The following is a 12,872-nucleotide window of genomic DNA, read 5'->3' as shown; positions in this document are numbered from 1 at the left end:
AGTCAAACATGCAGACTAAAGACATGTGCTTCAGTTACTGTAAAGTTTAATAAAGTTTACAACAAAAAAGAAAACTGCTGCATTTGAATTAGATGATCATATTATAAAGTAAATAGCTGACACTCTACTCCTCCAATTTCCCACGTTGCCACTCGCCTGTGAAAACCATGTATTTCCAAAATGTCAATTTTCATGAGCTAAGAAAAACAGCCCTATTTTCAGCTTTGTATCCATGCATTTTACAGATAATCCAATGGGGTTTTGAATGGTTTATTTAGCTGCAGTAGTAAGAAAACATTCTTAAACCATAGAGGAAAACATAATCCTTGTATTTATCTGAAAAATCACCAAATTGGGAAATACATATTTTTCAACGGACGGTAATGTAGTGCAGGTCTCAATAACTTCCACATGTAGTACTGTACCTGATAATTCTCTTATGGTACCTTTATACTAAGATTTAACATGACGTTTTACAGGATTACTTTTCCAGAACACTTTACTGGTCTGCATGTAACATTCAGTTTGAAAACAACTTCATTCTCAATCATTTTCCAGACACACGAGTAAAGCTCAACACACAAAGCAATCATGTGGGGTTTCAGGACTTTGTTGCTCTTGTAGTACATAAAGATAAGCCATGCTCACAAATGTCAAGAAAGTGTAAAGCAACTATCAAGAAAAAGCTTAATATTATTTTCCCATAGGAAATATAAGCAAAAAAGGAAGGATTAAATGGAAAAAGACAAGATAGTAAAGGAACGATGTCCCAACTCACAGGGTGCCCAGTCACCCGAACCGGACAGCTGAACCTGGATCAACTGATCCCAGCAGTCGGTGTCCACTTGTGTCTCCAGTTTGAAGATTGGTAAAAAAAAAAAAATTAAAAAAAAAAAGTCACAGCAAGAAAAATGTATTCTTGCCACTAAATCCTTTGGATGCAGAAAACTGTGAATAGTGTCCCTCATACAGTATACTCAAATGGATAGACAGGGTAGACAGTTAGACAGAGAAGAATACAGAGAGAGAGAGAGGGAGTGTTATGATCCATAGACAGCCAGCTGCAATCTCCACATCTGTTCAGCCAGGCACGCCTTCCTTCTTTACCAGACTGAATTCGTGTAGAGGCAGGAGAATTAGGCAATTGGTGGTGGTGGTGGTGGTGGGGCCGGGCTGGAAGCGGTGTAGACGTAGAGGAGGAAAGTGTGTATGTGTGTGAGACAGAGAATTAAGGCAGAAAGAACAAGAGAAAGAGAAACAGAACTTTGTTTTTGACTTATAGTTTTGCTGCAGGGAGTCAGTGCTTTCTTATTCATCCCGGGACAATGTGACCCCGCCGCTGTGGCGCTCCTGTCCCTTAATTTCTGAATCTCTGAATCTAGTAAGTCCTGCTGGCTAATCCCTAACAATCCCAGGCTCAATCCTCTCACCTCACGTGAGCAGAAGAGCTCAGCTGGACATAGATATGATGTGACACATGGTCACTTCATGAAATAAACAGCTTGCACTGTGCAGGGATCCAATGTTCACTTGTTTATTGCACCAAGGTGACGTTTTAAGCCCAACTGAGACTCAGACTAAATGATGTTGTGGATAGTCACATTTGTCTGATGAAGAGCAGTTGTGCTTGAAACGTCACCTTGATGCAATAAATAAGTGGACATTGGATCCCCGCAAGGTGCGAACTGTTTCGTGATTTGGTCACTTTTGGCTCATCACCTGCCCTCTTTTGGTTTGGATGTGCGTGCATACTCCTATTTGTATATACATGTTCACGTCACCCAGCAATGCTGCTGTCACCGCCATCATCCTCCTCATCATCATCATCACAACAGCAATTACATTCTCCAAATTACGATAATTACAATGGGTAATAAATACATTTTTTGCAGAGTGAGCACAAACTGCAAACTATTTTTTTGTAGTCTTGTCGTGTAATATTGTATAAAACAAGGTGATGGCACATAGTTAGAATAATAACTTCTCCCTGTCCAAACAAAGTACATCAGTGTTATTGTGGCAAAGTTGAACTCTGACCTGCAAAGAGATTGCACTGAACCAAGAAACACATTCTTGAATTGGTCAGTTGTTGGTCTTCAATTGAAGTGGCCGAGTGAATATTCGAATTAAAGTCTACAGCCATGCTAGCAGCTCTGTGAGGATGTACTCAGGCACAGCGACTCTTTGAGCTATGAACTTTGAGCTATTTTACAATGAAAATGTTAACATGGTGATTTTTGTAATGTTTACTATGTTAACTATCTGAGTTTAGTTTTATGCTAACATTTCCTAATTAGCACACAACAACAGAACACAAATTGAGGCTGAAGCTGACAGGAATGTATTTGCATTTTGCAGGTATTTGGATTAAATTAAAATTCTGACCTGATGATGGCGCTAAATGAAAAGTCAGTAGATCAACAAAGTTATTACAATTTGACAATTTGAGGTTGACATTTCACTCTGAAATGTCAACCTCATGGTGGCACTAGAGGAAAAGTCAAGGGATCACTAAAATCATTAGGATACGTAGTCTGGGATCCTTGAAAGTCTGCACAAAATGTCATAGCAATCCATCTGACAGGTGTTGACATATTTCAGTCTGGATCAAAGTGGTGGACCGACCGCCGACCATTGCCATTCATAGAACCACTAGCATGGCCAAAAATCTAGAGGTGGGACATCCACCCCCAGCAGAATCCATGACTGCTTTCATCATCAACATATGAAAATATGTCAATCCCTGTGATGTGTACTGTGACATAAATGCAAAAATCTTCCCCCATCTAAACATAAAGCAGTCTTCATATCCAGGCTTTGCAGTAAAGCCATCTATTGGACATGTATGCATGAGATATCATTATTCCCGCAGCTGACACCATATCAGCCTGGTTTTGATTCATAATGCACAGCAGCCCCAGAGTAAAGAAGAATTGTCTTTTTTTCAGATTTTTTCCCTCACAAATCCTGTTAGTGCTCCGATTTCATTTCCACAAGCTATTCTCTCCACCCAATGAACCGGCGTGTATGTGCTGTAACGATTATGCAACAACACTCAGAAAAAGGTCTTGTTTGTTACAAGGCTGCGATTGTGTCTACATGTGCGATGCCTGAAATCTCTCTCCTTGGATAATGCTATAAAGTGCTGTGCAGGCGTTGCGTTGATTAATATACATTGTGTACCAGAGACACAATCAGAAGGGATCAGGTGTTCTGTAGGTTGATGAGACTACATTGCTGCTTCATGTGAATGCAGCGATGGATGCCGACAGTAATTCTGAATGATACACAGATATTCCATGATGAAGTAGGATAATGCCCTGTAGTTTCCTCACTCCAGACTAGTCTTGTGCTTCTTTGAGCAGGTTTATCCTCAGAACTGTGTCATTCAATTGTTTATTAAATGACAGAAAATCTTCACTAATCCATGGCTGTCTCCATCTGGGGTGTGTGTGTGTGTGTGTGTGTGTGTGTGTGTGTGTGTGTCATTGGCTGCAGACACAGACAGATAAAAACAGTTCAAGATGTGGACATGGGTATGAAGTCAGCCTAAATCCTTCACAACAGGAAAAAAAATCTGGAAAAGCTGCCAATAAAGGGGATGCAGATATGATACCATGCAGCCTCAGTAAACTTTGTCCTAATTACATTTTGCCAAAGGCTATCGTTCAGCCCAGCCAGGCTTTACATCTGCTAATTGGATTCTTCTCTTTAAAATAAACAAAGGTTTTTTTTTTTTCCTGCAGGGCATCCTGGCTATGAGATATTGGCGGAGTCTCAGCTGCAACAGCAATTAAGACGACAGGGACTCTGGACTTGCAAACCTGTACAGAACAGTCAAAGAAAAGTCAACCCTGTCATGCATGTCTGGAGCTGGGGCACAATTAATAAGAGATCAAATGTGAGTTTGTTGTAATACCATGAGACATACACAGGGGGCAGCACAATCATATGATAAAACAGATCATCTGATCATAGATAAAACTACAGTCGAAATCATCATATCACCAACATCTGATTAAAAGACTCAATGAATGACTAAATTAATTGTAAACTGAAGCAATGCAGGTCAAATGTAGTTTAAAACTACTATTTTTATCCAAAAAGAAACAATTATTGTGTCTAATTTATTACTGAAATACATGCAATTTTCTTGTCTAACAAGGCATCTCAACCTGATTTTGCTGTGTGTAGTTGTGATCAAGTGAAGGATAAAAAGTCAGTCCCTCTCTCACAGCCCTCAGGGAGCCATGTAGGCCTGTGTGAAGATAAACTGATCCTCTTTAACCAGCCCCACTCTATCTCCCCGAGTAATCTCTGCCTCCACCCATGTCTTTCTCTCATGTGAGTCCCTCTCTGGAGCTAAAGCTTTAGCTGAGGCTCAGATTTACTCTCCATTTACACCTATTTCCCCTCCCCCATTCCTCTATCGATATAACAGGGGTGGGTCTGCCGCCTTAAAAATGAACTGATAATCTGAAACAAGTGAAAGCAGCAACAACAGGGTCTAAAGGTTAAAGGTCTTGACAGCGGGCTGGAACTGAGGGGAGGATGTCCTTTTTAGTTTCCAAGTGATGCTGTAAAAGTCACACACTGTGCTGAAGTTACAGAAAATGGTTAATGTTCATAATACCTCTTTATATTTATTTGAGACTTATTTTCGGTCACCTGTCATCACTTGAAATATATATATGTGACTTCACTAATGGGTTTATCTTCAAATTCACATAGTACGTTTGAGAAGAGGCAACTTGTAAACAAATTAGGGCTTATGGCATGTAGATTAATTTGTTGATTATTTTTCAAATTAATTGATAAATTGTTTATTCTATTAAAAATTTAAATACAACAGAATTTCCAGAAATGTGTTTATATTTGCAACAATATAAATCAGAGAAAAGCAGCAAATTCTCACATTTGAGAAACTGGAACCAACAGATTTGGCATTATTGCTTTAATGAACATTTGATTTATCAGCATTTTTGCCAATCAATCTGTCCACTGAATAAACAACAAATTCACTAATAAGAAATAAGGATCATTTTATCAGCACTAAACCAAATGATACTTTGAATGTTGAGGATATCTCAAGCACTAACTTCAGTTCAGTCAGCCTGCTCATGTCGGAATAGATTATTATGCGAATGTAGAAAATATACAATCAGTACAATCAGCAGACTTGCCTTGACTGCCTGAACTAGCTTGAAGGTTTCGCTTAATTTTTACAACCGGATAATCACTTTTGTTGTTGATGGAAAGAATAAAGAGAATAACATCACTGAAAAAACAGCTATAGAGACTGGTAAATGTGGCAATACCTAATCTTATACGAGGTGCCACATTAGGGGTGGGTGATGTGGTTAAAATCTCCTTTCACAGTGTATGTAATTCTGTACTGTGGTATTGATACATATCACAGTACAATGCACTGCTCTGATAAATTACTGCGAAGTGAACATCGATGTGATCGATGAATCAATCACCTGCTTGAGCTGAATCAGACAGATCCTGATGCATCTCATGCTGTTATCAATGTAGCAACTAGATGACAGGTTTTTGCTGTGTGATGTAGCGCTGCTGCTCATTTTCCCTGAAGCTTAATAACCCCTAACATTATAAATTATAAGAATAGAATAAAATAATTTCTTCTGACAGAAGCAGAGGCACTCTTTATTTCAGGCGTGGCGCCTCCTCCATAAAAAAAGCTGCAGGAAACCCTGTGTCTATATATGTTTGACATTTGACATTTTCTGAAAACTTAATTTAGAAGCCATTTATAGATAAAACAAACAGAAAGAAATACTAGCAAATAATACATTTTGGCTAATCCATTATAAATGCTATTGGCATGAAGCAGTCTTGCTCACTGACTTTGCACCAATTCCTGCAACAACCAGTTTCAGCCAGAGATATTAAAGGCACTTTGATATAAATAGTATAGAACAATCTGTAATGGGAGAAAAATGTCTATTATATTCATGCACTATATCGTCCAATCCTATGCTACATCATTAATTGAAGAGTTTTCTGCTTAGTAACACAGCTGATGTGCATGAAACGGTGTTCGTCTGATCTCTACAGTATTTGGTCTGTGCTGAGCAGTGATAACAAAGTCTTAAAATGACCCCATAAACGCCTAGCCATGCAAGAACAGACAACACAATAATAAATTATTTAAGCATCAGATTTCGTTTCCTCATTATGATCGTTCATTAGTCTAGCTGGTTAAGAAATGTGTATGACTTTGAGTTTTACTTTTTTTTTATGGGATTTAACAAGTGAAGAAATGAATGCAAATTGTTCCAGATTTGTTGATGTCAAATGAGGACAAGCATGAACAAAGATTATGACTGAGCCAAAAAATAAATGGGTTATTCTCTGACTTTTTGACAGACAGGACAGGGAGGAATGTAGGACAACAAAATAGCCTTGTTGGTGTAAAACTGTATATTGGACTGACCCTAAAGGCTTCAAACAGATGGTGCTTCAATAATAAATATTTGGGGAAGGCTCCTTTAAATTGGATTACATTAGTGTAATCTCTGCAGCTATTTTAAACCATTTTGAGTGTGCTATCTCATCACAGTAGCTTTAATCCCTCTTAACTTTTGATTGTGTTTAAATTGATTCTCCTCACACACATGGCTGCAAAACTCCCACAACCTTCCCCTGGTTCACACTGCAAACTCACTCTCACATGCACAAATCATATGCACATGTGAAGTTCTGGCACACAAACAAATACACACACTTAAATATTATTATTATTATTTTTTTTTTTACAGTATCACCTTGAAGTCACAGCAGATGTACCGACCCACTCATGACAGGAAAGTGGCAGTTTAAATCAGAAGTGGAACTAGTTTGCTGTACTACTTAGTGGGAGGATTTCTGTGCTCACTGACTTAGGTGCAAGATTCAATTTGAGAGTGCAAGAATATTTTGATGAAAGTAAAAAAGAAGGAAGAGCTAAAACATTAGCATCTAGGTCGGTAAGGAGTATTGAACATTTCTTACTTTGAAGGGCTTATATAAGCTCTTGAAGCTGTTCACAATTTTCTAAAATGACACAAAAGCATTCATAAAAGCCAAATTATCTGCAGTAAAATTATGCTAGCCTACCTCAGCAGCGACCAGGTTCACAATTTCTGCATACTGTATATACATTGAAACAGATTTTGCTTGATTATTCCTCCTGTTCATACTGGCCATTAAGAGATCCCCTCCTAATGAGCTTCTAATGTAAGTGATGGGGCACAAAATCCACAGTTCCGATATTGTGCAAAAGTTTAGGTGAAGGCTAATTTGAAGCTTCAGCAGTCTGAGTTTGATCTTCAAAAGTTAGTTTTAGTACAAAAAAATTATTTCTTAATGGCCAGTATGAACAGGAGGAATGATTAAGCTAAATCTGTTTCATTGTACATACAGTATAAGCACCTGACTATTGTTTTAGGACTACACAAATATCCTTTAAAAAGGTGCATGAATTAATTTTTGGCCACTTGTGGGCAGTGCAACAAAGCTGTAGACATAAAATTGACAAATTATCACAATTTGATATGGAGAACTTGTTAGCACACAGTTGCTTATTTACACATCCAGCAGTTATGGAGGAACATTATCATTCATTTGGAGTCGTGTTTGTGGCCACCTGATGAATGTAAGTCCTATATTCACGAAATATTTGGTGAGAGCGGGCCATAAAACCCAAACAATTAGCTGAAATTCGAAAGTCTGGTGATAATTCTTTGTAGGTTCATCTCTATGAGCAACCACCTCTCATATAAAAGTGGTCATGTGATCCACTGTTAATAAAAAAAAACGTTAAAGGACAACCTGGGACTTGTTACACATGTCCTGCATGAGGGCAAGACTGATGCAGACTAATGCATAAGAGCAAATACAAATCAACAAATCCACCTTAAAAACACAAAGCAAGGACACAATATAAATACTCCACTGACTATTAATTTTCTCACTGCCTCGGACACTGTAGCTACAGTGGTAGCCACGCCACTGTCTCTGCCTACACAAAAGTAGAAGAATGAGGCTCCGATGAAAGATAAAGGACTCAAGTGAGCGTTGCATGATATATTGTGAGGCTCAATCAATGTTGAAAAAAAGCTCCCTTGTTAGTTCTCAAGGCTGAAACTATTTATAACCTTAATTTCCTGATCATTAAATCATCACTCCCATCACAACCTCGGATAGTCATCTTTTCAGACCACACATTAATTCATTGCATAATTGTGTGTATGTGTTTTGTGTGAGCCCACTACAGTTCAAGGACCTTGTGAACCTTTTCACATGCTTGCTGTTTGTCCTCCCACTCTCCTTAACACTGTTTACTTACATGCATGATTATTCAGTTAAAACAACAGAGGCATGTATGCTTGCGTTCATGCTGAATGCCTTACATGTCTTCTCACAGCTCTGACATCTAACACGTTTAACCACAATGCCCTCGGCGCTAAACGAAACACAAGACAGACAAAATGGGAAACGGAGAAGCAGGTTTCTATAGTCAGTGAGGAAAGGAGGGAGCGGTGGGCTGAGGCTTTGATCACATGCAAATACCACACACACAGGGAATATAAGTGTTTATGTGGGAAAACAAAGGCTCTTACTGTAGACCAACTTTTGTGAATTATATAAGTTGGGGGACAGGTTTACATCTGTATGTGTGTGGGTATTAATTTTAATTTAACACTATAGAAACACTTGTTCAGTCTGACAGTGAACAGCAAGTAGTTGATGTCTTCTTGTGGTTGTGTTGTGTTGGTCAGTCTGACTCGGACTAGTGGATGCCAGTGGCCTTTTCATCCCAGCTGTCCATCACAAGTCCCACAGTGCCCTTTCAGCCAACTCTTGGGTCCTAGTGGCAGGGAATGAAAGGCAAACTGAAAGCTAATATGGGTCTGCAACCACAACAGAGCCCATAACAACCCTGCCACCCCTCACACCGTCTCGGGTCTTTGAAGAAGATATTTATAAACCATTAGTGTGGCAGCGGGGCGAGGGTTGGCTGTTTTATCTCCCAGATCTGTCATGTGTTACCAATGCATGAGGCGAGCTGTGCTGACAGAGTGACAGAGTGAGGGCTGATAGGGCCGCTGCAGCACAAGTCCAGGGTCGAACACGGTGGCTGAGGCCCCCTGATTGCCTCGCCTCTTCACTGCCTGTGGGACACAGGGAAGGCTCAATGCAGTGAGACTGTAATTAAGAAGTTGAGTGATCTGATTTCAGATTTCCACCGAGCTCTCATCAGAGAGGAATTACAGGATGAGGTTTATAATCTGTACACAACATCAGATACTCAAACGCTTCCCAAGTTCATCATGGGAGAGGTGAAGGGTACGAGTAGTTGGGATGCATGTTTCAAAATCTGGAGAGCAAAACAGTTTACTTATTATAAGTTTCTGCTTTCTGACGTTTTTGGAAACACGCTTATTCTCATTCTTGGTAAGAGTTAGCTGAGAAGATTGATACCACTCTCATATCTGTCTGTTAAATATAAGGATACAGCTAAGCATGAAGACTAGAAACTGCCTCTGTCCAAATCATTGACCGATATTGGACTTTGGCCGATACCAATAACGACATTTGGAAGTTTAAAAAGTCTGACACTGATATATTGGCCAATAGTAATTTTTTAATGGATGACGATTGATACCAAGATTGTGACCAAGATACATACTCAGCGGTACATTTTGCTGTAAAAAAGTCAACTTGTCAGTGCACTTTGGTGGACAAACTATATAATGGAGACACTGTTTCTAAATAATCTCAAAAATAATTGCCATTTCTGTACGGCAATTTCTTGATACATATCAGTTGAGATAGACTGTTCACCAATATATCAGTATATCAGCCTGGCCAATTTCTCAGTCTAGCTCTAGTCCAAGTTGTCGCTTTTACACTTTGGTTCTTGTACAGTTTAAACAAACAATATATTGAGTTTTAGAGGTGCTGGTAGGCAGATTTTGTTATCTTTGGATAGAGCCAGGCTAGCTGTTTCCCCGTCTCCAGTCTTTATGCTAAGCTAACCATCACCTGGCTGTAGCTTCATATTTACTGTAGAGTGTAGAAAGCGATTAAGTGTATTTCCAAAAATTCTAACTTTTACTTTCATTTTATGCCATTAACAGGAATATAACAGGAAAAGAGAAGGTCTGAATTCAACTTTCACCAGCCAGTGTGAGATCAAAGGACTGAGAGTCGTCAGTGCCACTTCCCACAGCCAGAGCTTCTCCCAAAGCCCAGGTATAGATTTTATAATCTGAAATCCAATCTATATAACTGACTTTGAGGTTACTAATCAATATGATTCAGTGGGGTACTTTTCATGGATTGAGTAATTTGTTTTGTGGAAAAAACACATTAAACCAAACATACAAGTGCTATTGCTTATCGCTTTCAGAAAACGTACCTAGAACTTTTTATACTTAAACCTGATTTGACATTTTATCACCTTATTTTGTTAATAAAGCAAACTTGTTAGCAAATAGTTGCCTATTTACACATCCAGCAGATATGGAGCAACATTAGCATTCATTTGAAGTTGTTTTTCTGGTCACCACAAATGTTAGTCCAATATTCTCTCTCCCTTTAGCTTTGTTTTGGTTTCCACCAACTCCTGAGGGAAATACCTGGCTCTTTAGCTGCTAAATGCTCCACTATGTTTTGAGAGCATTTTCACTCAACAGCTGAAAACAAAGTTGAAATGAGTGATGAGACTGAACCAAAACAGTAACGTTGGACTCTGTAAGATCAAAACAATGAGCTGAAAGACTCTAAAAAGGGAGTTTATTCTCTGTGGGATCATCACTACAAGTGACAGCTTTCGCATTACACACAGTCATTAGTGCAACCTTAACTTTCTTATAAATCTGATATCCTGAGAGCCAAAATGAAATTGAGGTGATTTAAAGACCTGTTTAATGAGATATTCCATATTACAGTACTTTTGATTCTGAATTTGTGAACTTAAAAGACCTTTGCTTGTGTATATTTTACCATCACTGAACTTGTTCTATTCTGAATAATTTCCAAATTCCAAACAGTTTTAGAAAATAAGTTAACCTGAAAACGAATCACTAGATACATCAAATTGAGTGGCTGCAGAAAAGCTTTCTGATTTGGTCAAATTTAAAAATATCTATTCAAAAATCATATGAAACATAATCCAAGTCTGTTATACAAAAGTTAAAGAATCAGTTTTTAATTTAAACTCAGAAAATACACAGCATGGCAAAGATTTTTTTAAATAATCAAAGTCCTTTTGGAATCCACTACAATACATCAGGCCTTGGTCAAATCTAAACTACAGTGAGGTACATGTTCACCGCAGCCTACATCTCAACCTCCATCTTTACCTTAAGCATAGAAATGAGGTGATTAATAATTAACATCACCTGGTGCAGAAGCCCTTACATAGACTAAATCAATATTTAAATCCTAATTATAGCATGCCATTTTAACATGTATTTAGGATATGGTAGACAGACAGTTGTGAGCCTGTGAGACAATGAAATACGATCCAGGAAGTCCAGTTTGAGAGATGGATCCATGAGATTGAAAGCTTATCGGACCCCCAAACACTGCACAATGGTTTATAATACTATGATACAGAATTTATCGCTCTGCAACAATTACGAGATCAACAGTAGAAGTACATTATTCACATTATGAAGGAATGTGTGTTTGTACGTATTTGATTGGCCAATGCAGGGACTTGCCAGATGACGTTGTATTGTGCTGTGTTTTTTGCCGTCTGTCTGGATGTGGCCTTAATGATATGTGGCCATGCAGATAGTTTGGGTTTAACTTGCTGACGTTTTGAAATATCTGCTGTGTATTATGTCCATAATATATGTAATATTATGTCTGAACAACAAAATGGTATTTTACTATTATTTTTTCCCTGTTGACAGTGTGGTCTGTGGATTATCCAGAGTAAGTTTCATATAATTTTGAATTTTTTGGAGATAATTTGGGTGAACTGACCCTTTAACAGTTACTTTACCTTTGTCCCCATTTCACCCAAATGATTGCACATGGAGCAGCTCACCTACTTCAGCACAACAAACTGCATACACACTGGAGCTTAAACTGCAGCTGTGTGGTTACACAATAAAAGAAGTGACATGAAAATATATTTTCCTAGCAGGAAGATATTTACAGATATCTGTTTCTTTCTGAACTGTTTAGACTTTAGATTGGTTTAGCAGCCAAGGACATCATAAGACCATAAGGGCAACCGTTTATGCAGTTATGGTGAACCTCAAAAAACTGAGTGAATGTGGGTATTAAAAATATATTTATCCTTAACAGTGCTTACCTGTTAATATCCTGTTATTTAAAACCACAAGACCTGCTGCTGTCAAGTCTGTGGCTTTATAAAACAGAAAATATGTTATACATGCACTCGTATAAAACCTGTTGTTTGGTCCATCAGTCCTGGAGATTCATGCAGCAGTTATAGTTGTACAGTGCAGCAGTTTCCACTGTAGCAGCAAGCAATGTTCATGTGTGACATTTTACCGCTGAGCAAAGTGGGATGTAGTCGTCTATTTGGCACTTTCGCAAATCACAGGCATGATTAATGTAGCTCTTGCTTTACTTCCCTGCTGTGCATTACTGTGCTAATGTGACACTTTATTGATCCCCGTAGGAAAATTTTCTTTTCACAGCAAGGTCTAAGTGCAGGGTCAGTTAACAGGAGAGTAGCCCTGCAGCTGGTAAAGATTCAGTGTCGTGTTGAAGGATGCTTGCCATCATGGGGGGCTTAAACTCATGGCCTGTGGGTGAAGGAGGGTCACCAAACGCAATATGCTGCCAAAAGCAAGAGCACATTGATGTTCTGACTGCTA

General features: G+C 38.6%; 1 protein-coding gene across 3 annotated transcripts in view; it reads right to left on the bottom strand.

The window, feature by feature from the left end:
- The window catches only part of esamb (endothelial cell adhesion molecule b), a 44,386-nt gene that overhangs the window by 11,920 nt on the left and 19,594 nt on the right, over positions 1–12,872 (bottom strand). The window contains exon 1 of one of the 3 annotated variants that reach the window (XM_044201923.1): positions 779–1,395. The exons of 1 other annotated variant lie outside the window; for it this stretch is intronic. In XM_044201923.1, the coding sequence (XP_044057858.1) occupies positions 779–968 (190 nt within the window). In that variant the 5' untranslated portion in view covers positions 969–1,395. Of the gene's footprint in view, positions 1–778; positions 1,396–12,872 lie in introns of those variants that run through there. One more of the 3 variants, XM_044201924.1, reaches the window with a different exon arrangement.

The sequence above is a fragment of the Siniperca chuatsi genome, linkage group LG7 (genome assembly GCF_020085105.1).
Source record: "Siniperca chuatsi isolate FFG_IHB_CAS linkage group LG7, ASM2008510v1, whole genome shotgun sequence".
Lineage (NCBI taxonomy): Eukaryota > Metazoa > Chordata > Actinopteri > Centrarchiformes > Sinipercidae > Siniperca > Siniperca chuatsi.
The sequence above is the reverse complement of the archived record's forward strand: the minus strand, read 5'-3'. Positions and strand labels throughout refer to the sequence as shown.